Source organism: Tenebrio molitor, chromosome 4 (genome assembly GCF_963966145.1).
Source record: "Tenebrio molitor chromosome 4, icTenMoli1.1, whole genome shotgun sequence".
NCBI lineage: Eukaryota > Metazoa > Arthropoda > Insecta > Coleoptera > Tenebrionidae > Tenebrio > Tenebrio molitor.
The window spans coordinates 29,374,941-29,401,103 of record NC_091049.1 but is presented as its reverse complement, the minus strand read 5'-3'; the positions used below and the strand labels follow the sequence as shown (position 1 = coordinate 29,401,103).

General features: G+C 37.7%; 4 protein-coding genes and 1 long non-coding RNA gene across 8 annotated transcripts; 4 read left to right on the top strand and 1 right to left on the bottom strand.

Moving 5' to 3' along the window:
- The first annotated feature begins 16 nt into the window (after positions 1–16).
- LOC138129228 (probable ATP-dependent RNA helicase DDX55 homolog) lies at positions 17–2,482 on the top strand. 2 transcript variants are annotated; one of them, XM_069045496.1, is made up of 5 exons: positions 17–257; positions 318–677; positions 725–886; positions 932–1,438; positions 1,639–2,482. In XM_069045496.1, the coding sequence occupies exons 2-5, from the start codon at positions 336–338 to the stop codon at positions 2,431–2,433; spliced, it is 1,806 nt and encodes a 601-aa protein (XP_068901597.1). In that variant the 5' UTR covers positions 17–257; positions 318–335; the 3' UTR covers positions 2,434–2,482. The 2 variants fall into 2 exon arrangements, with proteins under 2 accessions (XP_068901597.1, XP_068901596.1); XM_069045495.1 differs by having other exon boundaries at positions 17–677.
- Positions 2,483–2,492: 10 nt separating this feature from the next.
- Positions 2,493–6,449, top strand: Gnptab (N-acetylglucosamine-1-phosphate transferase subunits alpha and beta). The gene is made up of 6 exons (XM_069045494.1): positions 2,493–2,729; positions 2,777–3,144; positions 3,198–3,435; positions 3,484–4,031; positions 5,751–6,071; positions 6,120–6,449. The coding sequence occupies exons 1-6, from the start codon at positions 2,631–2,633 to the stop codon at positions 6,412–6,414; spliced, it is 1,869 nt and encodes a 622-aa protein (XP_068901595.1). The 5' UTR covers positions 2,493–2,630; the 3' UTR covers positions 6,415–6,449.
- A 753-nt stretch (positions 6,450–7,202) lies between these two features.
- Positions 7,203–21,063, top strand: LOC138129234 (homeobox protein PKNOX2-like). 2 transcript variants are annotated; one of them, XM_069045508.1, is made up of 7 exons: positions 7,203–7,566; positions 17,762–17,911; positions 17,974–18,145; positions 18,310–18,457; positions 18,517–18,635; positions 18,751–19,336; positions 19,494–21,063. In XM_069045508.1, exons 2-7 carry the CDS (start codon positions 17,772–17,774, stop codon positions 19,658–19,660), a joined length of 1,332 nt encoding a protein of 443 aa, XP_068901609.1. In that variant the 5' UTR covers positions 7,203–7,566; positions 17,762–17,771; the 3' UTR covers positions 19,661–21,063. The 2 variants fall into 2 exon arrangements, with proteins under 2 accessions (XP_068901609.1, XP_068901608.1); XM_069045507.1 differs by having other exon boundaries at positions 18,508–18,635.
- Positions 21,050–23,226, bottom strand: Ets97D (DNA-binding protein Ets97D). Of its 2 annotated transcripts, XM_069045504.1 has the most exons (5): positions 23,078–23,226; positions 22,668–23,025; positions 22,171–22,309; positions 21,657–22,116; positions 21,050–21,558 (listed from the first exon to the last, which is right to left on the bottom strand). In XM_069045504.1, the coding sequence occupies exons 1-5, from the start codon at positions 23,176–23,178 to the stop codon at positions 21,207–21,209; spliced, it is 1,410 nt and encodes a 469-aa protein (XP_068901605.1). In that variant the 5' UTR covers positions 23,179–23,226; the 3' UTR covers positions 21,050–21,206. The 2 variants fall into 2 exon arrangements, with proteins under 2 accessions (XP_068901605.1, XP_068901604.1); XM_069045503.1 differs by having other exon boundaries at positions 21,657–22,309.
- LOC138129249 (uncharacterized) lies at positions 23,227–26,057 on the top strand. Its single transcript, XR_011159166.1, has 3 exons — positions 23,227–23,772; positions 23,856–25,665; positions 25,730–26,057. It is a non-coding gene; the product is annotated as an uncharacterized lncRNA (long non-coding RNA).
- Positions 26,058–26,163: the final 106 nt, after the last annotated feature.

The following is a 26,163-nucleotide window of genomic DNA, read 5'->3' as shown; positions in this document are numbered from 1 at the left end:
CATCCGACGACAGTTCGAAATAATGAAGCTTCAAACACAAAATAATTAGTACAAAGAAACTGTAATAAATTAATAATGTTGATTTAAACCGAACAAAAGATACAAGGTGAAATTGCATCGTAGAAAAGTACACAATACTCAAATTTAAATTTCGACAAAATGTCCATTAGACAGAACTACCGAAAGTGTATCATCTCGTGTTGTTCAGTGTTGTTGCGATCCTAACCTAAAAGTGGTCTGTTGGAATATGCTAAAACGTACATAAAATTCAATTTCGTGTTCCAACTGAGACAAATTTCACAAATAATTTATTACAGTTGAAATAATTTGATACAATGGATAAAAAATCCACCACTCGAAAGTCTTGGGAAACTTTGGGGGTGCCCCTACACGAAGAAATAAAAAGTGCCATAAAAGCGCTAAATTTCCCTACTATGACACCAATTCAAGCTGCCACCATACCGCAGCTGATAAACAAGAAAGACGTCGTCGCTGAAGCTGTCACAGGTTCAGGGAAAACTCTCGCATTTTTAATTCCACTGTTGGAAATCTTGAAGACGCGACAGATCGAGCAGAAATGGAAAAAGCACGAGATTGGAGCGTTGATAATCTCACCGACGCGGGAATTAGCATTACAAACTGAACAAGTCCTGGTTAAATTACTTGTTTTTGTAATGGTATGTAGTGCCTGCCTAAAATTTAAATTCTCAACTCTCACTTACAGGGGATAAGTCGCCTGCTACTGGTCGGAGGCAATTCGGTGGAACACGACCTCGACCATTTTAAGCGCAAGGGTGGCAACATAATTATATGCACTCCTGGCAGATTCGAGGATTTGCTTTCGAGGAAAACTGAGTTGAATTTGACAGCATCACTGAAAAGTTTGGTACTGATATGATAATCAACTCCCGCCACCTAACTGATGTTTCAGGAAATTTTGATTTTAGATGAGGCTGACAGACTTTTAGATTACGGTTTCCAAAAGTCTGTTGACACGATTCTCAGTTATTTACCGAGACAGAGGAGGACAGGCTTGTTTTCCGCTACACAAACTAAACAGATGCAAGATTTGATCAGGGCAGGTCTCAGAAATCCCGTTCTGGTCAGCGTCAGCGTCAAAGACAAACACAGCACGCCTGAGTTGTTAGAAAACTATTACATTGTTGTGAACAATAACAATAAGTTGGCTGCTCTGTTGTCGTTTTTTGAATGTGAGGAAGTGAAGAAAGGAATGTTGTTTTTGCCGACATGCGCATGCGTTGATTACTGGTCTGGAATCCTGCCTCATGTTTTTGGGACGAAAATTGACATGCCGGTCCTGGCCATGCACGGGAAGATGAAAGACAAAAGGAGGAAAATTTTGGATAAGTTCAAGGGCTTGTCTAAAGGGTTACTCCTCTGTACTGATGTCTTGTCCAGAGGAATAGACATACCAGAGGTTTGTTTCATTACAACAAATTTTAAAGTGGGTTCATTTGAGACATTGTGGTTACAAATGAAAAGTCCCTAAAACTAAAAAAAAAAATTTTCTATTTCATAAATTTATTTACTTTTTTCAAATTAAGAATAATCGATACAACTTGTAGAAATGTTGAAAAATGGAAATAACGAAATGATTAATGATGTGACACTTGTTAGGTGGATTGGGTGGTTCAGTGGGATCCCCCTGCCAATGCAAGCGCCTTCGTCCATAGAGTAGGTCGAACAGCTCGCCAGGGCCGTCAGGGCTCGTCCGTCATTCTTTTATTGGACACGGAAGAAGCTTATGTTCACTTCATTGAGAAAAATCAACGAGTTAAACTTCACCTTATCCCGGACCAGTCCAATGACGACAGCTCAACTTCTCTGACGAAATCATTGCGAGATTTGCAGAAAACTGACCGAGACTTGATGGAGAGGGCAATCAGGGCTTTCGTCTCGCACATCCGGGCATACTCTAAACACGAGTGCTCCCTCTTGTTGCGAGTGAAAGAGTTACCGTTCGCACAAGTGGCCCACACCTACGGACTGTTGCAGCTCCCGAAAATGCCCGAACTGAAAACCGTCGATTCGTCGAGTTTCGACAACACAGATGACGTAGATTTAAGCACGATTCCGTACAAGGACAAGAAGAGAGAAGCGGTCAGACAAGAAAAGTTAAAAATATACAAAGACACCGGTTCATGGCCGGGGCGCAAGGATAAAACCGTTAAGAAGGCCACAGAGCCGTGGTCGTTGGCCAAACAGAAAAAATTAAACAAGAAAGCGAAGAAGTTGAAGCGAAATCGAGCAAAAGAGGGTCACGGTGATGAGCCGGCTAAGAAAAAGAAAAAAACTGGTGGGGTGAGTGAGCAGGAGTTCGCCGAACTGGCCAAGGATGTCGCTTTGATGAAGAAGTTGAAGAAGAAGAGAATTTCCGAGGTGCAATTCGATAAAGCCTTCGGAATAGTGTAGTAGGAGTAAAGTACTGTGATCAAATAAAATAAATAAACAAATACGAGGACGTGTAGTTTTATTGATGTAGGTGAAGAAGTGTCGAACTGCGCAACTCTGTGTGCGCAACTGTCGACGAAATGTCAACGTGTCAGGGGCCAAATTCAAAACTATTTTCGGTGTAACACAAAAGTGAATGATGAGTTACTTTACCGAAAATGGTTTTGGTGTTCCATTTGAACCGTCGTCTGATTCATCACAAGTGTCTATGTCTGACAGCAGTTGCGATACTTCTGTTCTTCATCCACACTTTTGAGGTTAGTTTTGACAAAATCAAAATTACCGTCTCATTAAAGCCTTTCAGATAACTTATCATTTCTTGAATGACTGTCCACGTGACGAACCCATCGATGTGGTGTACACGTGGGTGAACGGCTCCGACCCGAGATTTGTCAAGTTGCTGAATACTTACCTTCGTAAAGAAACTGGGGTACGAGTTGACTCTTCCGCCCAGAGATACGACGATAAAAACGAACTCAAGTTCTCTCTGAGATCGCTGGAGAAATTCGCGCCGTGGGTCGGGCACGTCTACATCGTGACCAACGGGCAAATTCCGCACTGGTTAAATTTAGATTGTGATAAAGTCTCACTCATCACGCATAATGAGATTTTCACTGATAAATATAACCTACCAACATTTTCTAGTCCAGCAATTGAATTACATTTACATAGGTGACTTATTACCAAACCTAACCTCCAAATGTCTCAGTCATGAACCTTTCTAGAATACCGGGGCTGTCTAAACGTTTTATTTATTTTAACGACGATGTATTCCTGCGCTCGCCGATCTACAAAGACGACTTCATTTCTCCCAGTCGCGGTTTCCTCATCTATTTAGCTTGGCTGCTACCAATGTGTTCGCCAGATTGTTCTTGGTTGTATGTGGCAGATGGCCACTGTGACAACGCTTGCAACAATCCCAACTGTCAGATGGACGGAGGCGATTGTGACGCCGCGTACAAGGTGCAAAATCGCTTTCCCAAATCAATGTGCTGATCTGTACAATTGTAGACTCTTCTTGGTGATGTTATAGTCAAATTGTCTGACTATGATGCCCCTGAACAGACCCAACAGACGAACTACGACAAAATATTGTTCACTCTGCAGAACACAACTTCCGGACGCAACTTCAGCGTGGTCCGTCACTTGCAAAACAACGCGAACGTTTCGGAATTAATCGCCGAACACAACAAAAAAGTGATCCAGTTGGATAAGTTGAAACGTCGCAAATTGCGCAAAAAATTGAGCGGAGAGTACAAATTGCGCCGTAGCGTGGACGCGTATGCCGCATCTTTGCAACATACGAATCGCATACTGAACGAGTTTTACGGTTTTTCAGTACGCAAAGTACCGGCACACGCCCCCATTTTGATCGATAAGGAGATAATGGAAGAAGCGCAAAAAAAGTTCCGGCGATATTTCGCGAAGACGGCGAGAAATCGCTTCAGAAGCGTCGACGATGTACAGTTCGCCTTCGCTTATTATTATTTTGTGATACATGAGAAGGTGGAGGTGGGCATCGATGAGATATTTACTCGGTTCGATACAGATTCATCGGGGTAAGGATGGATATCATATTAGACAGTAATAAGTCTTCTCAAAGAACGAGTAACGTTCTAGTCTTAGGCTATGCATGAATGAAAAAATGTGAGGTTATGTAACTACATATTTTAAAACAATCTGTAAGAACTTATCTGATTGTTAGCAGGTACTTCCGCATTGTTTTTGTTGTGTATGTGATTATTGAAAAGTGAACAAAACTTGAGAAAAAACAACTACTACATAACTAAGTCACTACACTTTTTATTTTCGCGGCTTAACAGAGTAACATTTGAAATGTTACTTATTGGCGCCACTTTTCGAATGTTCTACCAACACGTTTGCACGAAAGTTCCTATACAGTTTATTTTTATTAATCTGATTTTGCTTAGTTTTCGTAAAAAAAGTAAGACAATACATTTTTGTGACATTTATCAGTCTTGTTTCCGCCACCAAATATGAAAATACCTCTAAACAAATAATTTTTTTGTTCGACACTGTCAGAATTTGACAATTATCTCCTGTGTGAACGGATTTTGATAAATGTCACAACTGGTCAAAACGAAACGTTAAGCTAATTTTAAAGATTTTAAGCAATTTGTAGCCTTTAAGGGGCTCGTCGAACAAAAAAACGTTATATTCAACTCGATCGTGTCTCAATTAGGCTTTTTTGGCACTCCTGGGCCGTTAAAACGCTCGTTTCACTCGCGTTTTAAACTGACCCACTCGTGCCAAAAAAACCCAAATCGTTTACACAGAAGAAAATTCTCAAATTCTGACAGTGTCGAACAAAAATAGTAGTTTATTTGACGAGTTTGTGTGTAATTTGGACCTTTTTTGGCACGTGTGGGCCATTTTAAAACGCGAGTGAAACGAGCGTTTTAAAGGCCCACGAGTGCCAAAAAAGGCCCAATTTACACACGAACGAGTTGAATACAACGTTTTTTGATTCGACGAGCCCCATAAAAGCTCCAAATCGTTTAAAATCTTTAAAATTAGCTTGACGTTTCGTTTTGACAAGTTTGTGACATTTATCAAAATCCGTTCACATAGGAGAAAATTCTCAAATTCTGACAGTGTCGAACCAAAAAACATGTTTGCAGCGAAAATGTTTTCGGTTCTAAAGACAGCGTAGAGAGAAGGAAACATGGGGAAGTGCTTTATTAATGGAAAAATCTTCTAATTATATGCGGGTCTGTGGAAAACAATTTAAAAAAGGAGACTACATTTGGAAGTTAAATATATAGTATTTTAAGATTATATTTTGAAATGATTTATATTGGGTGACACTCAAGACACTTGTTTGTAGACATAATCCAAAAATTTCGTGCCTACCTTGTTTCTATCACTTTAGTAACACCACATAAAATTAACTTCGCACACAACACTTTACGCCTTCCACGACACATCCGCTTTCGGCTGTAGCCCCTAATAAACTAAAGTGTTGTCGTTTTACGTAACATTAAAAACAGCAATCAGAAAAACAGCAAATTTACGTAAAACCAACACTTGCTTTAAAAAACAATGCACAGACATAAGCCGGATCGAGCGGGAGTATGACTTGGCAACAGTGGCGCCCCCAACGGTAGTCGAAATCGCCAATTATGGAAACGTTGATCAATAGTTAACTATGTAGTATTTTTTTTTCTGAAAGGGATGCATGAATTTTTCTGAAATATGTGATAACCGTTATAACTGATAACCACAGAGTGAACAATATTTTTTTGTTTATTTTTCAGCATCTGGTCTGAAACAGAAATTCGCACTGTAATGACGAAACTGTACGATCTTCCGATAAGCGACGAATCCTTCGGACAGTTCACTTCCATCCTGATGAACTGTTCAGGGTATTCCCCCAAGTCTGATATTTTCATAACCAAAGAAATCGTAACCGGGTGCAACCGACTTTCGTTCTTTCTCCAGTTAAATTTCGGAATAAGACACAAGTACAAATTTGAGATGATCAAAGATGCGGAAAGGAAACACGTCTTCTTCAAAATGTTAAATTCGAACGTCACCGAAGTGTTTAACCAGTTGGACGAGATACGAAAGAACACAAAGTGAGTTTCGATTGTATTTTTGTGTAAATCTGAAAAGTCTCGTTTCAGGAAGTTTGTTTGCCTCAACGACAATCTGGACCAAATGCGTTCTGTAGATAATCAAATGATTAAAAGGCTGATGTTAGATTTTTATATTTCACTTTTTCCGATTCCTAGCAAATTCGAGCTGCCTGAACACTACAGGAACAGGTTTTTGTACATAAAAGATTATGTTGCGATGGTGGAAGATCAGCGGCGAAGATTTCTACTAACCTCTGTCTTGCTAATCTTTCTAAGTTTCGTGTTGTTTTTGAATTTTTTTAAACGGAGGGTTTGTGAATTGATTCAAAAAATTTTCTGTTGAAAAGTAAAAATAAATAATAAATGTTTAATAAATTACACTGCCTTTTTTATGACGAATTTAGATTTCATCGCCTTTTATAACAACTTATGTATACTATTTAGTTAAGAATTTAGGATTAATACGCAAAAAGTGGTCGTGACGTAAACTAATTGTTTTGCTAATTAAGAATCGGTAAAAGACTAGATTCCACTAGTGATTTTTTTTTTGTAGAACACCGAAACTGTAAAAGTAAAAAAAATAATTGACAGTTCTGACAGGTGTACCAACGTAATTTATTAAGTGCCTAATAAACTTTAGTCTGGAAGACTTGTCTATAAGAGAAGGATGGTGTTTACGGCGCAAAATCTTTTTTTTTGCCCATTTAAAATTGCACCACCAGTTTTTAACACTTTTTCTAAGCTATGCCGCTTTTTTCCATTTTGAACGTAGATATTATGCAAAAATAAAAATGCCATTAAGTTTTTAACGTTATGTAAAGCGGTTTTTGATAGATAAAAAACGAGGAAACTGTTTAGGGCGCATGCCTCAGAGAGATAATTTCAAAATTGCCGTTGGGTCCAAGTTGACGTTTTCGCACGGGGACGAAAGCAAACGATGCCGTTGATGGCCTTTGGGACGGTAAAAAAATATATTTGGCGCTCGAATTTGAACCATTTCGTCGGTAATTACTGCGTTGGGCGTGTTTTAGTCTGATCAATCTAGAACATACGTTCGGATTTGGGGCGCCGCGAAGTTGTACGTGCGAGGGCGACGCACGCGCCGCCGTACGTCCGTACTCGAGAATTAAAGGCGTAGCCATTTTGATTTTGACGAATATTGACATACGTCTTGCGAGTCTAGACAGAAAGTCATTTGTTACGAGCAAAGTGACATGTAAACACTTGATTTTCGTCGAAAAATACCGGAATAGTCACATGTGATAGCGTCGCGGCGGTGACGAGCGCCTTTTTCCCTTGTTTCCACGACTATTGGTGATTTGTTGGTGAATTTTCGTATGTGTGTTTTTTTTTGGTGCGCGATCGAGTTAACCTTGCTCGTTGTGTTTCGGAACCGGGTGTCTTTGATGTGATGATGGTGTTTTTGTGCGGAAGAATTATCGGTTCCTGATGGGGAGCCATTTCAAGGAGTTCGCCGTTTTTTGAGAGGAATTATGTAAGTTTTGGGTGTCGGGACCAACCCCCGCGGCCTGTCACGAGGTTAACCCGTCGGTTGGTTAGCACTCGGACTGTAATCAGTGTAAATTGATATGCCCTTCCATATTTTCTGTACCATTTAGCACATCGCATCGTTTAGGTTAGGTGCGTCGTGTGTAAACAAGTTCAGATTTACGTCTCGCCTTTCGTTTAATTGAAGCCAAAGCGGTCGCTACAATTTCCATTCCATTCGTGACCGCTTCACACAATGACAACCTGACGGCTGTCATTTCCCCAAAAATCAAATCGCCTCAATCACAAAGTCACCGATCACGTGTCCGTCACAATTTTCACGTCGGATGCGATTTCCGGGACGTTACGTTTTTCCCTCTCGTTTTTAAATTAATGCGGGATCCGTAGCGCGGCATATTTCACGGTGTGTATTCAAATAACACATAAGCAGTCATAAACATTTTAAGCATGCACCAACTTAAAAATATAAAGAAAACAGACTGGCGTAAAGGGATGGGGACGGCGGTGGCGAACGTGAAAAACAGAGACGGAAAATTGGCGTCGAGGTGTCTTTTCTTTCATTTTTTGTGTGTGTTTGTTTTCTTTACCGACGGAATGGCCACGTTTTGAATGCGAGGTGGAAAAAGGATTTATTGGAATTTATGGCGGGGATTTGGGAAAAATTACTTTCTGGCACTGGAGCGGATTCGGTCGGGAAATTGTTAAAACGAGTAGGGTGGTGTGAAGTGCAATTTTCTTACAATTAACACATCTGACTTCAGCATTCTGCTAATCAAGGCGGCGGAACTGTCATTATCGAATGTCGGTTACTTCGTCATTAAAAAAATCAGACAGCTTTTCGATATTTGTAAATCATATTTGTTTCTAAATTTCAAATGAACTTTTCTAATACTTCGCAATTGATAAATTAATTATTAATAAAATATAAAAACGCAGATTTAATTTTAATCAAAACGTTATACAGACTGCTCACACACTAACGAATTTTAAATGCAGCCAGTAATACGTTTTTCATTCTAACTTGATACCTTTATTTACTATGAAATGTGGACACTCCTAGCATTATTTGACAATCACTTGACAATTCCTTTTTGTATAATTCTGAAATGACTTTTTTTGTTAATTAAAATGTGTTCCAATAACGCAAGGGTCGATATGATATTGATGTAATGTATATCAGTTCCTTAAATAAAAAAAAGAATGTCGATTACTGCCTTTTTAAAATTTTTATAATGGAGACTTGTGAGGGATGACCAAACCATTCAAAAGTTTAAAATTATTCACGTTTGTGGATCAAGTTATGAATGAAAAACGTATTGCTGGCTGCATTTAAAATTCGTTAGGGTCGGAAAGTTATGTGTGAATCAGCATGTATCATTTGGTAACGTCGTACTACAGATTGTTTTGTCATTTAAATACGGGGTCAATTGGTGCGATTCTGTTTTAAAATTTACCAATATTGCTATATAACAAGGTTGTAGTTGCTATGATATGAAGCTGTTGATTGGTTGGATCTATGCAAAATCAATGTTGCTCAATAACAACATTGCTAAATTTTGAAACAGAATCGCACTAATTATAAATGTTTGTAACAACTAGTGCACCTAAAGCATAGTGTACAGCCACCTATGATGGTACGATAATTTATCGCGCGTTCAAATGAGATCCTGGGCTGAGTAGGCGTTGCAAAAATTAAACCGTTTAGAACAGTCTAAAGTTTTAATTTCCCGCCATTTGACACGAATGAGATTTGTTTAAGTATAATTGAACATATTTGTTTTCAGCAAAGGGTGCCCTTAGATATTTGCTTCGAGATTAGGAATCGTTAAGTTATTCTATTTTTAATGTAAAACATTGCAAAGAAAGAAAAAAAGGAAGATTTGTTTGGCTCTAAATTTTAGGTTAGCTGTCAACATGCTCCAATTAATCTACGCTTTAAAAAAGCACAACAATTGACGGTTTCCAACGCCTCCCCAGCCCAGGATTTCATTTGAATGCGCGATATAATGACCCCGTATAATGATCTATTAGTTTGCTTGTTATTGTTGTCGTTAATAGATAGTAAAAATATTACAGTTTTGGAGTCGAGTGAATCTGAAAAAATATGTAAAATACCGCGTGATCGTTATCAATTTTAATTCGATTTAACTTGAAAAGTTGTTTTTTTTTTTAGTTTCTTATGCCCTTGGGAAGATAATCAACAACGTCCCTTTTTTCTCCGAAAACATTGCAATCATAACCTTACCTACGATATATTTTTTAAGTGATACAGCATTTATCCCTTGTCTTGACTTGTGTTTTTTTGTTAGTGTGTGTAGTGTTACAAATCTAGAGAACAAAATCAGGCATTTCGTTATAATAGTATATTATTTAACGAGTTCGTGTGTAAATTGGGCTCTTTATGGCATAAGTGGACCAGTTTAAAACGCCAGTGAAACGCGTTGAATACGACGTTTTTTTGTTCGACAAGCCCGTTAAAGGCAACAAATCGCTTAAAATCTGTAAAATTAGCTTGACGTTTCTTTTTGAGAAATCAAAATCCGTTCACACAGGAGAAAATTCTCAAATTCTGACAGTGTCGAACAAAAGAGATATTTAAAAAGTTGTACAACAAACTATTGGGTGATTCAAAATGATTGTGGATAAGTAGGTATGGCAACTATGTACAAAAATGTATGTGGCAACTGTGTGGGTGGGGTATAGTTGACATTTGTATGACATTTCATTAGCGTGCATTTAATTTTTTTATATCTTGACAATTTTCAAAATTGCGCGACTATGAACTGTCAAAGAAATGTCAGCTCTATCCTACCTACAGAGTTGCCACATAAATTTTCGTAAATAGTTGCCATACTTATCCACAATCATTTTGAATCACCCAATACTTAACAGATCCACTTGACATTTGACAGTTGTCAATGGGACAAATGTAGCAACGCGGGGATTTTTTTTTAATTTCAAATGACCCTCGAATATTAATAACGTCTAACAGACGTTTAAAATCAAAACTAAATTGAATTTCTTTATACAGGGTGATTCGTAATGTATCATACAAACTTTAATTGGTGGTAGATTCCAACCCCTAGACACTCTTACAAAAATGTCTAGGTTCTAACGTTAAAATTGTTGATGATAAATTATGTCATAAATGAAAATATTTTACCTTGAAACACACTGTCGGGCATTGTTGTCAAAATGAAACTAAAGCGACCTTTATAATACCAATATTTTCTCTATAGCAACAATTGTTTGCTTCTATTATGACATTTATGACATTTGTTATACAGTGGACGTAAAGTGGGATAAATTAGCGTGTAATGGCATTTACTAATAGTGAAAAAACCGATATGGTAATTTTTGCCAATTTTTGATGTATGAGTGAAAATTTTATTGTCAAGAGCCTTTTGAGACCGGAATCTGCCACTGGTTAAAATATTTATGAAACTATATGAATCACCCTGTATATGTATATTTTTAGTTGGATTTGTTTTTTTTTTTAACAACGTTTAATTGCTTTACAAAGAAGGAACGGAATTTTGTACAGTATGTATTTTTATTAACACCGGAAACATATTTTTGCTGATTTCAAAATATAACAGTTGTGTATTTTTGAATCGGAGAAAATTTGACACCAAGAACGTTTAACAACCCATAGTTTTCTTGAAGATTATGATTATTAAGTCGGTTAAATTAGCAAAGCAGTGTAGAATTTTAAGCTTACTTAACGGTACTTTCCGTTAGAAAGTTGATATTTTTGTTTTTTTGTAATTTTGTTAATAATTATAATTAACAGTTTGATTGCGCATCATCTAAAGATGTAACACACACCTACACATTTTTTATTGGTATTTAAAACATTTATGTACATTAGAAAAACGCAAAATAAATCTCGTTTATATACAGGCTGTCTTAAAAAAACAACCCACGCTATAACTTTGCTATTGATGACCCAAATGAAAAAAATTATACAGGAAACGAAATAGCTCTAAAAACACTACAAACCTGAGTGTGCATATAATTTTTATACCATCTACCCATTTATGGACAATAAGCAACTTTTGTTTTTCAAATGGTAACCTATTTTTTTTTATTGATTCTGTTAGAGTTTTTTTTTCTGATTGTAATGGCATAAAAACTATGTACCTATGTATATCCTTTGATAACAAAATTTTCGAGAAAAAAAGGAAAATATGTTGCATCAAAATTAGATTTATCCTTATTTCATAAACGAAAATTTGTCGGTAGTGTACTGGACTTAAAAATGTCAATTTTACGCACGTTTCATGTTGCAAATTTTATTTATTTAATTATAATTCCTGAAAATTATTTAGTAATAGAGGTCGGTTAACTTGATTTTTTCATTAATATAACAATAAATCTAATTTTGATGCATTTTCCTTTTTTTTCTCGGAAATTTTGTCAATAAAGGGTATAGTTATTTACGCCATTACAATCAGAAAAAAAACTTTAACAGAATCAACAAAAAAATTATAGGTACCATTTGAAAAACAAAAGTTCCCCATTGCCCATAAATGGGTAGATGGTATAAAAATGATATGCCCATTCAAGTTTGTAGTGTTTTTAGAGTCATTTCGTTTCCTGTACAATTTTTTTCATTTGGGTCATCAATAGCAAAGTTATAGCGTGGGCCGTTTTTTTTTAATACAGCCTGTATATAAACGGGATTTATTTTGCGTTTTTCTAATGTATATAAATGTTTTCAATACCAATAAGAAATGTGTAGGTGTGTGTTACATCTTCAGATGTTGAAGAAAAATGTAATCACGATAATGATAATACATAAAATAATAGTGATATGTAATTCCAATTAGGAATAATAATAATCATATAATAAACATTACAGGACTTTTATTGTAAATTAAATTAAAAATTTAATTTTTATAATTCCTATTCCAATTAGGATAATAAACATTACAGAACTTTTATTGTACTTAATCATAATATAAAAAAAGAGGGCACGGCATCCAGGGTGGATTTGATTTTATCATTACGGGTACATATTTCTATAAATTAATGATAATTCCTACGAAGTATTGAAGTTATTATATGATTCATATGCAGGGTTATTCTAAATGATTGTAGTCGAAGTAGGCGTGAAAAGCCGCTCCACATAAAAAAATCATCAAAATGATGTGTTAAATTGGGTACAAAACAACTCACTATTTTTAAAATTGATTGTAGAACAACTCAATATTTCTGGATTCAATCGTTAATTTAACAAAAATAAATAAAATCCTCATCACTGCACTTTTCACCTAAAAAATGACAGTGACAGCGACACAACTGACAGTTCACATGAAAGCGGCAAAAACGTAATAACATGGGCATGGCCTACTTCGACTACAATCATTTAGAATAACCCTGTACTATAATCATCAATATAATATCTATTTCATAAAAAATGAGTTAATATAAATCAATCGTAAATTGTTGTTAAATTTTTTTAATAATTATCGAAATATGTAGTGCTTTGCCAACTATTTTACTCATTACTTATTATAATAATGTGTGAAAGAACTATGTATGTATTGTGAGTGTATTTCTCTACTTTAGATGTGATCTCTCAATAAATGACGTGAAACGGGTGTAAAATATGTATTAGGTATGTACCAAATGTTTTAAATAATTTATGATAAAGATCGGCTGTGAAACACAAAACATTTGAAAACGTACGACTTAACTTGAATAATCCAGCCGTAAATGTCACTATTTCGATTCGAACGAAGAATGGTTTTGATTTCAAAACGATTCCTAGGTGAATGAGTCACCGTTATCAACATTAAAACCGAGCCGCCACGCTGTCCCGTAGATTTCTCAAATTGAAAGTTAGGTTATGTGAATCTTAGTCTGTGATTATGTGTATGCCATATGTTCCCGTGGCTTTTATTTGTCACAGCCGCTCTTCTTACTTTTTTTGAAACATACTGTATTACAGTTTTTTTAAACAAAAACATCTTTCTGTTTTGTTTTTCTTTCTTTGCAACGTTTTACATTAAAAATAGAATAACTAACAATTCCTATTCTCGAAGCAAATATCTAAGAGCACCCTTTGCTAAAAACGAACATGTTCAATCATGTGCCGATTAAACATAAACAAATGTCACTCGTGTCAAACGGCGGGAAATTCAAACTGTACCGGGTGAGTAAAGTCTTACCGCCCGTACGATTATTAAAAATTAATAAAAATTACGAAACTTTAGAGAGGTTTGAATGGTGGGAAATGATCTAGGAGGACGCCCTGAGGCTGTCTAGCTAGAAAAACGCGAAAATTCTAGAAGTAGTTAAAGTGAACAATTACCAAAATGAAATTTATAAGTTAATTAGGTCAAATTTTGGAATTTTCTCAATTAGTTGTTTAATTTATTCAACCTTGTGGCATATATACATTCAGGTATTTTCACACAATTTGACCATGTTAAATTAATTTTAACATATCGTATTATTGAAATAAACGCATTTTGATAATCAAATTTGTATTTACTTCATGATTTACGACATAATGTCCCAATATCTTAACAATAAGATCTATTAGGGGATCTTTATTGCCACATCAGTGGGTCCTTTACAACTCTATTCGTAAAATCGAATAAATTCGCCTAAGCAGGTCAGTTTTACAAGGTAACCATTGTTAAAGAAGATTTACAACGCCACAAACCAAAGAGTAGCAATAAAAGCAATTTTTCTATTAAAATAGATTAATTCAAAAACTATCAAACATTTTTCGAAACGGATTGCAGATATCGATTTTATACGTCATTAGCCACATGCTGATGCAAACATTTAAACACGAAAAATAAAAAAAAAAAGTTTTTCATAAATATCTGCCCATAAAAAAAAAATTTTAAATAAATTATACCGACCGAAAGTCAATTTTTTGACAAATCAGATATGTAAATTGCATCAATTTTTCTCAATTCTTAAGGGTCATTTTGCCACCGGCGCTAAAAGATGAATCACCCTGTATACGGATCTTACATTTTTACACGAGTGGTGCGTTCTCAATCGACTCTCCAACGCCAACTTCGACGCCAAATTTAAAAAAACAGCCTTTATAATTCATAAGTCCATAAAGTTAAAGGGTACCATAAATAACCCATGTCAAACTCTTATGTGGAAGTGACCGCCCAATTTAATAATATGTACAGCATAGCTAAATTTTGCACTTTAATATCAAATTCTATTTATTTCAAAAACCGGTGATCTTTTCTTGATTTCAATGACACCAAATTTTTCTTACATGTATGAAAGGACTCTCAGTGAAATGTTATGTAAATTCATGTAGGGGTTATTTAATTAAAATGAAATGTTTACCTGTTTCATTAAAAAAATCGAAATTTTTACAGAATGTTCTACACAATTATTCCTGAATTTTTTGAGAATTTTAAATCCATTAGAGGTTCGAGCGGTGAAACTTAACTCACTGGGTACACTGTTCCAAATGGTTTACTTTTTTCAGCCCAGGTTTTCATTTGAACGCATGATATTTGTATGAGACAATCTACGAATTTTACGTATTCCGTATTCTTATCGTTTTCGTCAGTGTCGTAGTGATATACCGGGTGTTGTGGAAGTCCACGTAATAAATTTATCATTTTTTCAAATTCTTCAAACGAGAGTTAAAATTAAATGTAATTCGAACCCTAAAATTCACACGCGCTCATGTGTTTACACATATATTCATAACGAAGCACGAAAAAAAAATTATTCGATTAAAATATTCGAATGAAAAATAGTAAAAACTGTATTAGAACAGCGATCGTTCTTTCTTCAAAAAAACCATCAAGTTTTTATCGCACAAAAACATTTTCACTCAGTCTTTTGTTTCAAGTGATGATTATCCCATGAGCAGAGTATTAGGGGTTAGAAAAAACGTAAAAAAAATATTCGATTAAACAAACATCAATATGTAAAAAATGTTTATTTCAAAGAGTTCTATTGATTAAATTTATGTAACACCTGATATACATATGTATATTAGCAGTAATAATAATTTCTTGATTAAATAAAAATTTCCCAAGTTTTTTTTTAAAGCGTTTAATTTCTTAATTTGTGTTTGTGAGAATTTTCGTCCCGGAAGCGCGGAAATTCCGATGGTGGAGATGCAAATTCCGGTACCGCCGTTGCGTGCAATGCAGTGGTGCACCGGAAAGAAACAGAGAGGCGTCGCGACGTCGTGCGACGGAGACGCCCTCACAGGACCCCCCGACACGAAAAAGGACGGCCTTAGGGGTCATTATGTACAAGTGTCACCGAGGGACAGATTCCGTAGTACAATAATTGTGTTCCTCTCCCGCCCGGAACGGAATGAATTAAACATATCGGGGGCGGCATCCCGTGACGTATGGAACGTTTATATAAGGTCACAAATCGTCCACGATGTAGCAGCGCCACGCTCGCCGCCACCCGATGTTCTTTTATTAATTTTAACCAAATATTGCCGGACCAGCTGTTTTTTAGTGTGGATGTGTGCGCGCCGCCTCCAGACCGGCGTTTCCAGTCTGGATTTTTCTCTCTTCTTGCTCTTTCTTTTCTTGCGCTTATTTTTTTGTAAATCATGGGGAATGTCCATTATTGATTGGACACATTGTGTTCTTTGCATCGTGATTCCCGAATAACGGAGAGGAAGGAAAAGTGGCCGGAGTCGACAAGTTATGGGAGCGACTCTGTTTTCCCTCTTTGCATTGATTCGGTTCCGTTCACGGTTTCCGGTTTTCAACGGGAAATGTCACGTGGAAATGCGACGCGGCTTTCGAGTTCTGCCAAGCGAAGAAGTCGAAAAAAACCAAGAGATTTGCGCATTTTCTTTTATCGAATATTTTGTAGGGACACTCGGAGTTGTCGGGTTTAGGGTTAATGTTATTATCTTATCCCTTGTATTTACAAAACACTTTGTATATATTAAAATCAACAAATACCTGGGGATCAACATTGGGTTAAGATTTTATTCGGTTGGTATGCGTTTCTGGTTACCAATTTCTGTTGACAACACTGTCATTTTTAAACATTTATTGTTAACCTAATAGTTTGAAATTTTGCTCATGGGTACCAACCAACTTTATAAGCTTCAACAAATGTTGGTAACTCAATACTAAGCACATTATTTTTTTTTTATGAAATTGTGATGGCACCTAGATTCTTTATTTTTATGTTAAAGAGAAACGTGTAAAGAAATTTTTTTTTTCGATTTCTGTAATTAATTGGATACAATCTTATATACATACTTTGACATTTGTATTATGTAACTTAAGCGTCACATAAAAATAATATTTTATCAATTGGATAATAGTCTAATATTGTTTCTTGTATAAAATTGACGAAATTCAGTTTCTTAATTTACGAAAGCTGTGACGAAAAAAGCATACATTTTTTTTGTGGTTTTTATACTTATACAATAATAATGGAATAGAACTCATTTTGATGTAATCAAAAATGACAAAAGAATTAATAAAACGAATTCTTCGATTTTTTTAAAGAAAAATTTCACATGTCAGCAATCTTGTTGCCAACGTAAAATATGCTAAGAATATGGATGACCGTTATATTGGTTTTTTTTCCTCTTAGGTTTTGGGTACGCGAAATGCTCGTTTCGCGTACGGTTGCACAAAAAATAATTAAATGCATTTTAAAAATAAAGCAAATTAAACCAGAAGTGCGAACATGTCAGTCATCTTCGTCAACATCTGTCAGTTTCATTGATTTCATACAGCCATTTTTTTTTCTGGTGAACTCTTCAAGTAGCAAAATTAATTAATGATAGATCAACCCAACAAAAAAAAATCTAAAAACCCCTCGTCTTGTTTGTTTGTTTGTCGATTTCAGATGGATATAAAGTGGCGTAAGCCATCCCAACACCGTTATTGTCGATTCGAATAAAAATGAGAAAAGTGTGAGCGTAGAAATAAAGACGATGTCGTGACGGAGATTCGCTTGTGATTTACTCGTTTCGTCATCCCTTTTAAAATATCGATTTCTGTGCCGGAAAGACCGCCGTCGAGTAATCATAATATCATTAAGGAAAACAATCTAACGAACATTTTCCGCTCGAAATTAGTTAAATTAAATTCTAAAGAGCACCCTCGCTACATCCCTTCTTTATTAGTTTCTTTTATTATCGCCGTCGGATCTCGCGACTCGCTCAAGATTTGTTTAATTTCGAACAGGTAACATGAAATGGAGTGTGGAGTGCAAAGCGCAATGATCAGCGTGCCACCTGCCGCCGATTCCGTACCGCAGACCTTGGCGACGACGGTGTTTCCCCCGGCCGATTCGGATCAGGCACAGTTCGAGGCCGACAAAAGGGCGGTGTACAAGTAAGACACTCTCTAGTACTTTTCCATTTTGACGGATGGTACTAACGGACGCGATCCCTCAGACACCCCCTGTTTCCGTTGTTGGCCCTCCTGTTCGAAAGATGCGAATTGGCCACGCAATCGTCCGACCCTCAGTCCAGCGACGCCTTCAATTTGGACATCCAGGCCTTCGTCCAGCACCAGGAGCGCGACCGGAAGCCGTTCCTCGCCAACGAACCGGAAATTGACGGATTGGTAATGCGACAAACTTCAAATGATCAAATGCAAATCCACCGCACTTTTGCTAATTTAAAAAAAAAAAAAAATGAGTGCAAAGCTTCTTCTGAAACTTTGATGCACGTGAATAGTCTTCTTCAATAAATTCTTGTATTGTTATTGTTATTATTGTTTTTGTTCAGATGATCAAAGCAATCCAAGTGCTCAGGATACATCTGCTGGAGCTGGAGAAGGTGCAGGAACTGTGCAAAGATTTTTGTAATCGTTACATCACATGTCTCAAAGGGAAAATGCAGTCGGAAAATCTCTTGCGTTCGGATTATCCCCAAGGTGAGCTGAAGAAAACGGGAACGTAGCGCGTTGTTCGAGCTGAAAATTAGATGTTTTAGGTGCAGCTGGACTAATGAACAGTTTAGAAAACAACAACAACATGATGTCGCACGGCAATTCCGAGAGCGGATCCGCTTCGAACAGTCCGGTGCAGTATTCCATAAGTCCGCCTCAGCCGGTGAGTCTTCATTAATGAATTAATAATAATCGAAGGATTTAATCGATAAATTGATAATCGCGTTGACGGGAGAAAAGCGGACTGCTCTAGATTTTTGTTGCGTTTACATTGGTAGGTGGTGTCGACGGTGATGGACCGGCAACTCGACAACCCCCCGAGCTACAGCGTCCCCCACTACAACGGTCCCACCCCGCCGCTGCAGCCGGCGCAGCCCCCCTGCGAGAACCTCGTGGTGCACGGCTCCACTCCCCTGTCCCAGATCGGGGCCAACATCTGCTCGGTGCCGCCGAGCGAGAGCTCGGGGCCGCTGTCCCCGGCACCGACCACCCCTGGCGGCTCGGCCGACGACTGCGACAGCGACTTCACGACGCGAGGCGGTCGTAAACAGAAGCGGGGCGTGCTGCCGAAGCACGCCACCAGCGTGATGAGGTCGTGGCTGTTCCAGCACCTGGTCCATCCGTACCCCACCGAGGACGAGAAGCGCCACATAGCGGCCCAGACCAACCTGACGTTGCTCCAAGTCAACAACTGGTTCATCAACGCCAGGAGGAGGATCCTGCAACCGATGCTGGACGCGAGCGCCCCCGCCGACAACAACGCGGTCGCCGCCTCGCCCACGCACAAGAAGAAGAAGAACCAGAACAACAACCGCAGGTTCTGGCCGCAGGATTTCGCCAACATGCAGCCCCAGATCGATAGCGGTGAGTTATCGACCTGGTTTAGTTTTGAATGTCGGTGAACGCTTCGGGTTTTTGAACAGATCGTAGCGCCATCTGACAATATCACGATTAGCAGAAGTAGATTTGAAGGCGCGATTTTTGAATGCACTTTATTGGTTTGTTGTTGACGTTTTCTTAGGAATGCTGTCGAGTTCGGACGACGAGGGCGACTCGTACAGCAGCGACGGCGAAGAGGGCAGTCTGGTGATAGACTCCAACGCCCAGAACGAGATCAACCAGAACGGCCACCAAGTGGACCCCCTCAGTTACGCAAACAGTCCAGACAATGCTCCCGAAAGGCCATGAAACAACCAGTAAGCCAAAAAGTCCAGTTGAAAGCGAAAATTTTTCAAAAGTCATATCTACGAGGCCAAGCAAAACTCGCCTAACAGTTGTTTGTGTTGAGCGCCACAAATGGAAAACTAAACGCATTCATAAGGCTGAAATTATGGAAAAAAAATGTATGTTGATTTATCGAAACCTGTATACGTAATATATACCTCAATTCCATTGGACGTGTTTACGTTTTAAATGTATACGCATTTTCAAAGTTAATGCTCATTCCAGTATTATGTATAAAAAGATGAATATTGTAATTAATTATAAATAATCATGTAACACTGCAAGAGCGCCCTCTATTATATTTCTCTTTCTCTCTCTTCTATCTCTCTGGATTAATCTGTTTGTTTTCGTCGTTGTATAAATCGTTGTAAGTTGAATTCTCATCGTCGTACAGTATTAGGATTAAGAAATGTTTTCTGAACGAGTAAACCGGCGCGACATCCGACGAGCCGAATTCGGTCAGACATTCCAAGCGTTTCTAGGAGAATTTGTTTCTTCGGATGTCGCACCCCCAAAAAGTATACTACTTGGAACTAATATACGTAATTATACAATAAATAGTTTAAGGTATCCGAAGGTTTCCATCCAATTCATATATGAAAAAGCAAAATAAAAATAATATATTGTTAGTACGTGTGATCATGACATTGTTTGGATCCGTTGCCATTTCGGGGCATTAGACACCGATCCCGTTTTCTTTTTTAAACTCATGTATACGTAAATGCAGTGTATATACTACGTTTTTATAGTTGCTGTAGTGCGTGACAAGTCGGGTAGTCCCCGCCCGTCCCTGGACCAGAACCAGCAATAAATCCGTCTCTGTTCGGTCCAGAGACGCGTGATCGCCATATCGGTGTTACGTTTATTATTTTTTGCTATGTCGGTCTGTGATAACTTAACGATTGCTCGAAAGTCATTACAAGAAGAAGCGTTAGATTGCAACTTGAAACACCGCGACCGGACGGTCGCGGCCGCTTGAACCATGATAGATAAGTGAGCTTCTTGTGACTATTATATGTATACGCTAAATACTCAGTTAGGTCTAAGGTAATTAAGGAAATAAATCTAGGTCGAGTTAGAACTATCAGATTAGACTTTGTTTTCTGTTTTTCTTGGTCGGATGTTATACTTGAGACTTGCGCCCGGCTCCTCTCTCTCTCTCTTTCTCTCATCCTGCTCTCTTCTCTTTCTATTGTTTTTGTTGCGACTTGTTGGGAAGAAATCGGTCATTTCGGTGCACCGGGCGCGTCTCTCGAGACTGTCATCGATTAAAAAAATGCAACAAGTATTTTTTATTGCAATATTTGTTAGTAAGCTATGTGTAACTTTGATTGTATCATAAATAAAAATCAATTCAAAGTAGAAAACGTATTTCATTCAACCTCTCGGTTTTAATAACAGTACACAAGGACAAAGAAATCAAAATTGCAGACACCTTTCCGCGTCACCACTTTGCTCCACTCTCGATACACTTTCTGTTTCTGTCATTTTGACTACAACTTCTGCGTCATTAACTTTTGTCTTTGATCATCGGATTTCCGTAATTGATCAAATTTGAGAGTTCTCGCGCATCATAACCTAACATTTCCTTTAGATCACAGACGAACTTATAGACGAACCTTTCGCCGTGCACTTTCGATATCATGTCCCCGTCGTAGTAGTACCTCAAGGCCCTAGATAACTTTTCGTAGTTCATGGTGGGTTTGTTTTTCCTCTCGCCCCAAAGCTGTGCCACTAGCTGAGGGTTCCTCAGTTTGAACTCGCCGTCGTTCCCCGTCCAGTGAATTACCGACTTGTACTCTTTGCTCGTCAACAGCTCCAAGAGGAACTGCCACAGCTGTATCTGGCCGTTGTTGCCTGACCTGTGGCGACCACAAAAACGAAATAAAATTATTTTGAAGAATTTTGTTGGCTATGATGTACAGTTACGTTTCTGTTATTGTTCTCGTCGTGTCTTTACCTGTTTCCTGACGTTCCAGCGTTGTCGAAGTAGCTGACCGCCGACGCGTAATTGTTCATCACACGGCTGATCCGCCTCTGTTTCATGATGGCTTGCGGTTCGTCTCTGGGCGGCGAAGCGTCTTCCTTCTTCGTCGCCACGACCTTCATCTTCCGAAGGAGTTCCAAGTGGGTCCAGAAGACGTCGCCCGGATCGTGCGGTACTATCTTTTGGAAGTCGGTCACCGTCAGTTCGTACAGTTCTTTTCCGGTCATCGTCCATTCTGACAGTTTTATGTTGGGCAGGTTGAACTGTCTGACGGCCCACTGGACCCAGTGGCGAACCTGGAGTTCCGTCCACTCGATGGGATCGTGGGGGATCTTGAGCCGGTCCTGTTCTTTCTTGTAGGGCAGATCCACCTGCCACTGGACCACAGCTTTCGGCGGGGGAGACTGTTTCGCCTCGTTCTGGCTCAGTTCGTCTAAACGCGATGCGAATTTTATACTTTTTAACCTCGCAGGCGACGCAGACTTACCGACGTGGATGTAGTCTTCAGCTGGCTTCAGTACGTCCAAAATGTTGATCCGTTTGAGGTTTGCTTGAAGTTGGACGTTGATCTGGACCAGACCCTGGCCTTGAACGCATTGCTCCACTAAATTTTTATTATTCTCCAACTAGAATATAAATATATTTTTTAACACGATTTTTTATGTCTTAATTAAATGTCTTAAATTAAATAAACTAAATTTTGCCTTTCACGGAAAATACTATTTAATGTGGCCTTCCCAAAATGTACCTGAAGCCAATCCTGTTTCTATTTAATAGAAGTGTCAATTCCGACTAAAATTTGAAATTATGGACAAAATCAAGAAATGCCGATTTTTCCAAAATCAAACACAACAAATGTCACAAATTTTCTATTAGGTAGGTATGTATGAATAAAAAAAATCTTTGGGCAGGGTCATCATATTGACATGTCAATTATTTATGTTGACTTATTTACTGATTTATTGACTTAGTATCAATATTTACCATCTGTGCCCCTTGAAGGTAAAATGAATAATCTGCTAAACTGAGCCCCAGTCGTTGCTCTAACAACTGTCTGAGTCTGGAGAGTGGCTCCTGTATGTCCATGTGCTGCATAATGAGATTTGAATGTGAATCTTCCACATTCATGAGGTCTGAATCAAGTTCTTGCATTAAATGATCATCAAAATCACTGGCACTCTCCAATGAATTGATCATTCCGAAATGGGTCGAGTCATCTTCCTCAGCGCTCATTTCGTCGAAGTTATCTTCTGCGGTAACTCCACATTCTTCCAATTTCACGGCTCTGATTGATGTGGAAGGTTGGTACTGAACCATGTTACCTTCGTCGTCGATTATGTAGCTGCAAAGTGAGGTTATGTTCGTGTGTTGTGTTTATTGAGGAAAATTCTCACCTTTTGGTCCTGTCCGACTGGGACGTGTATATCTTTTGGCCGAACTCATTTTGGGTCAATATGAAAGTTTGAACCTTCGTCCTGCCTCCAGATTTATCCATTAATTAATGTTTTATTTTGTTGTATTCTGTCAAACTTTAAGACAGTTGACAAACTAGTGGTGGGCAAAAAATATCGATGTTTTAGAACATCGAGGTTTTCTCGACAACATCGATGAAAACATATCGATGTTTCATGAGGGCGATATATCGAAGACTATCGATGTTTTGCTATTCGATGTTAGCGGTTTTCTCTTCTACGCACGCCCAGAGTCAATCCTTGGCCAACGCAAACCCCATTGGTTTTTTTGCAGCGCAAAGCACGTGCAAAGAACAAAGACAATCCATCACAAAGATTTGAAAGTTGAAACCTGTGGTCTGTGCAGAGGTCTGTGGTTGAAACGGCGTCTCTTTGGCGGGAGAAAGTCTGGATTGATCTGGATGTGGTTGGATTTTGCAGATAGATCCGGTTATGGAATGTGCTAGTTAAGCAAAAAAATCATTGTGATGTGATGTGAAATGTAATTTGGGCCCTGATTAACGTGATTTCGTGACTTCATGTGAACGCAACAGTATATGAACAATTTGGTTTTGGTTATCGCATTGTTGCAGTGGTAGTCGTCCAGTTAAAATTAGTTGGTCACAAGTTACAACAGGGTAAGTGAAGTTCTTTTGTACTTTATTTAATTAGAAGATTGTTGTAGGTAGGTATGTATTCATTATTTTGTTTGTTAATTTAGGAGTTCAGGAAGGGTCATGGGGAAAACAAGCTCCGTCTGGAAGTATTTCACAAAAAGAAGAGATGGATTCGCCAATTGCAATTTGTGTGGAAAAAAACTCAAGACATCCGGCAATACAACAAATCTTTTAGGACATGTTTCGAGAATGCATAAAAACCATGTGGCTGAAGACGTAAAGACGGCTGAAGAAGTAAATCAAAACAAAAGTACAAACAACGAAATTGAACCAGAATCAAACCAGGGCGCCACAAGTGCCGATACAAATAATAATATGTCTAATGTAAGTACCAATAGCCTAGCTAGTACTGTGACCCTTGAGAGTTCATCATCACATATCAAAAAGTCCAATACTATTCCGACAGTTTTTAATGAAATAACACAATTCAAACCAGGCGGTAAAAGGGATTTTGAAACCACAAATTTAATTTTGAAAATGATAATTACAGACAATCTCCCTATGTACTTTGTGGAAAATGCTGGATTTCAAAATTTTTTGCAAAGAGTTCTTCCGCTGTATACACTTCCTAGCAGAAAAACTTTTTCCAGGCTACTTGATTCTAGATACGAAACAATATCTAGAATTTTTCGAGATAGGTTACAAAACATTGACAATTATACACTGACAGCTGATATATGGACTGAAACCCATCAGACGATTAGTTTTTTGGGTATAACACTACATTATCTTGAGGGAAGTACTATAAAAACAGTAAATCTGTGTGTGCATCATCTTGAGAAACGCCACACAGCAGAAAATATTTCTGAGATTTTAAAAATGGAATGTGAGAACTGGAATATTAAGTATAATAAGATTTTGGCCATTGTAACAGACAATGGCCAAAATATGGTAAAAGCGGCATGTGACACCTTTGGATTGAAGGTACATGTGCATTGTTTTGCACATACCTTGAATTTAGTTTCAGAAAATGCTATAAAAAGTGAAACCACTATTTCAGAAGTAATTGATAAAGTGAAACGCATTGTCACATATTTTAAACAAAGTTGTATCGCCGCTGAGGCGCTAAGAGCTAAACAAATTGAAAGCGGTACCAGTGAACCTTTGAAATTAATTCAGTGTGTAGATACACGCTGGAATTCGAAGTTTTACATGTTGGAAAGATTTTTACGTCTTCGCTCTGTTGTGAGCGATATTTTACTTAATGAGCCAAGTGCTCCAAATATGATCAGCGCATATGAAATAAATATACTAAAGGATGTAAAATATATGTTAAAGCCGTTAGAAGTGCTCACCAAGGAAGTATCTGCAGACAAATACGTTACCATAAGTAAAATCATTCCAATGGTTCACTGTCTGAAATCAGAACTCGATAATCAACAAACAGACTCTCCAGAGGTGATTAATTTAAAGCAATCCTTATCGTCCGAAATTCACAAAAGATTTGGAAAAATGGAACATGTTGAAACCCTGGCAATATCAACATTACTGGATCCCCGGTTTAAAAAGCTCCACTTCAAAGATTATGTCGCCGTGGGAAATTCTATTCTTGTTATTAAACGAAAATTGGAAAAACTATTTGCAGTTGATAATGTGGATAATCAAATGGAGAGCAGCCCAATAGAAGAAGAAATAGAAAAAGAAATGGACTTGTGGAAATTACACAAAACCATGGTCGCTGAACACCAAAATAAAGGAACCAGTGAAGACGATATAAAAAATATCATCAATGCAGAAGTGTCACAGTACATTAATAGTCCAGTGTACCCTTTGAAGAGTGATCCCCTGCTGATATGGGAAGCCATGAAGATTACATACCCACATTTACATAAGCTTGCCCTCAAATATTTACAGGTTTGTATTAAGTTATTTATGTATCTATTATTATCAAATTTACCTAAAATCGTTAACTTTACAGATTTGTGCAACTTCAGTACCTGCAGAGAGGCTGTTTTCGAAGACTGGGCAAATCGTAACTGCAAAACGAAGTCGCCTCAAACCTCAGAGATTAAATAAATTAGTTTTCTTGAGTTCAATTGATAATAATTAGGTACTTGCCTTATCTTACCAGAATTGTTTATACTTTATTTTTTTGACATGAATTTTGTTATCTACATATTTACAGAATTTTTTGATTTGTTTTTGTTACTTTTTTATTGTTTCGTAATATTTAATTATTTACAGAATTTCGCATTTTATTTTTGTTACTTTTTTTATCGTTTGGGAATATAACACATTTATTTAAACTTGAACGAGTTTTTGTACCGTACCATAACCCAAAATATCGATGTTTGTGAAATATCGATGTTTCTCTGACAATATATCGACCATCGATGCCAAATTTTTTAAACA

Coding starts and splice junctions, on each gene's coding strand:
- LOC138129228 (XM_069045496.1), top strand. CDS start 336: ATGGATAAAAAATCCACCACTCGAAAGTCTTGGGAAACTTTGGGGGTG. Junction 678..724: donor AATTACTTGTTTTTGTAATG/GTATGTAGTGCC, acceptor TCTCACTTACAG/GGGATAAGTCGCCTGCTACT. Junction 1,439..1,638: donor GAGGAATAGACATACCAGAG/GTTTGTTTCATT, acceptor GACACTTGTTAG/GTGGATTGGGTGGTTCAGTG.
- Gnptab (XM_069045494.1), top strand. CDS start 2,631: ATGGTTTTGGTGTTCCATTTGAACCGTCGTCTGATTCATCACAAGTGT. Junction 3,436..3,483: donor ATTGTGACGCCGCGTACAAG/GTGCAAAATCGC, acceptor GTACAATTGTAG/ACTCTTCTTGGTGATGTTAT. Junction 6,072..6,119: donor GAGATACGAAAGAACACAAA/GTGAGTTTCGAT, acceptor GTCTCGTTTCAG/GAAGTTTGTTTGCCTCAACG.
- LOC138129234 (XM_069045507.1), top strand. CDS start 17,772: ATGGAGTGTGGAGTGCAAAGCGCAATGATCAGCGTGCCACCTGCCGCC. Junction 17,912..17,973: donor GACAAAAGGGCGGTGTACAA/GTAAGACACTCT, acceptor GCGATCCCTCAG/ACACCCCCTGTTTCCGTTGT. Junction 19,337..19,493: donor GCAGCCCCAGATCGATAGCG/GTGAGTTATCGA, acceptor ACGTTTTCTTAG/GAATGCTGTCGAGTTCGGAC.
- Ets97D (XM_069045503.1), bottom strand. CDS start 23,178: ATGGATAAATCTGGAGGCAGGACGAAGGTTCAAACTTTCATATTGACC. Junction 22,310..22,667: donor ACCTTCAAGGGGCACAGATG/GTAAATATTGAT, acceptor TTTATATTCTAG/TTGGAGAATAATAAAAATTT. Junction 21,559..21,656: donor GCTGGAACGTCAGGAAACAG/GTAAAGACACGA, acceptor TGGTCGCCACAG/GTCAGGCAACAACGGCCAGA.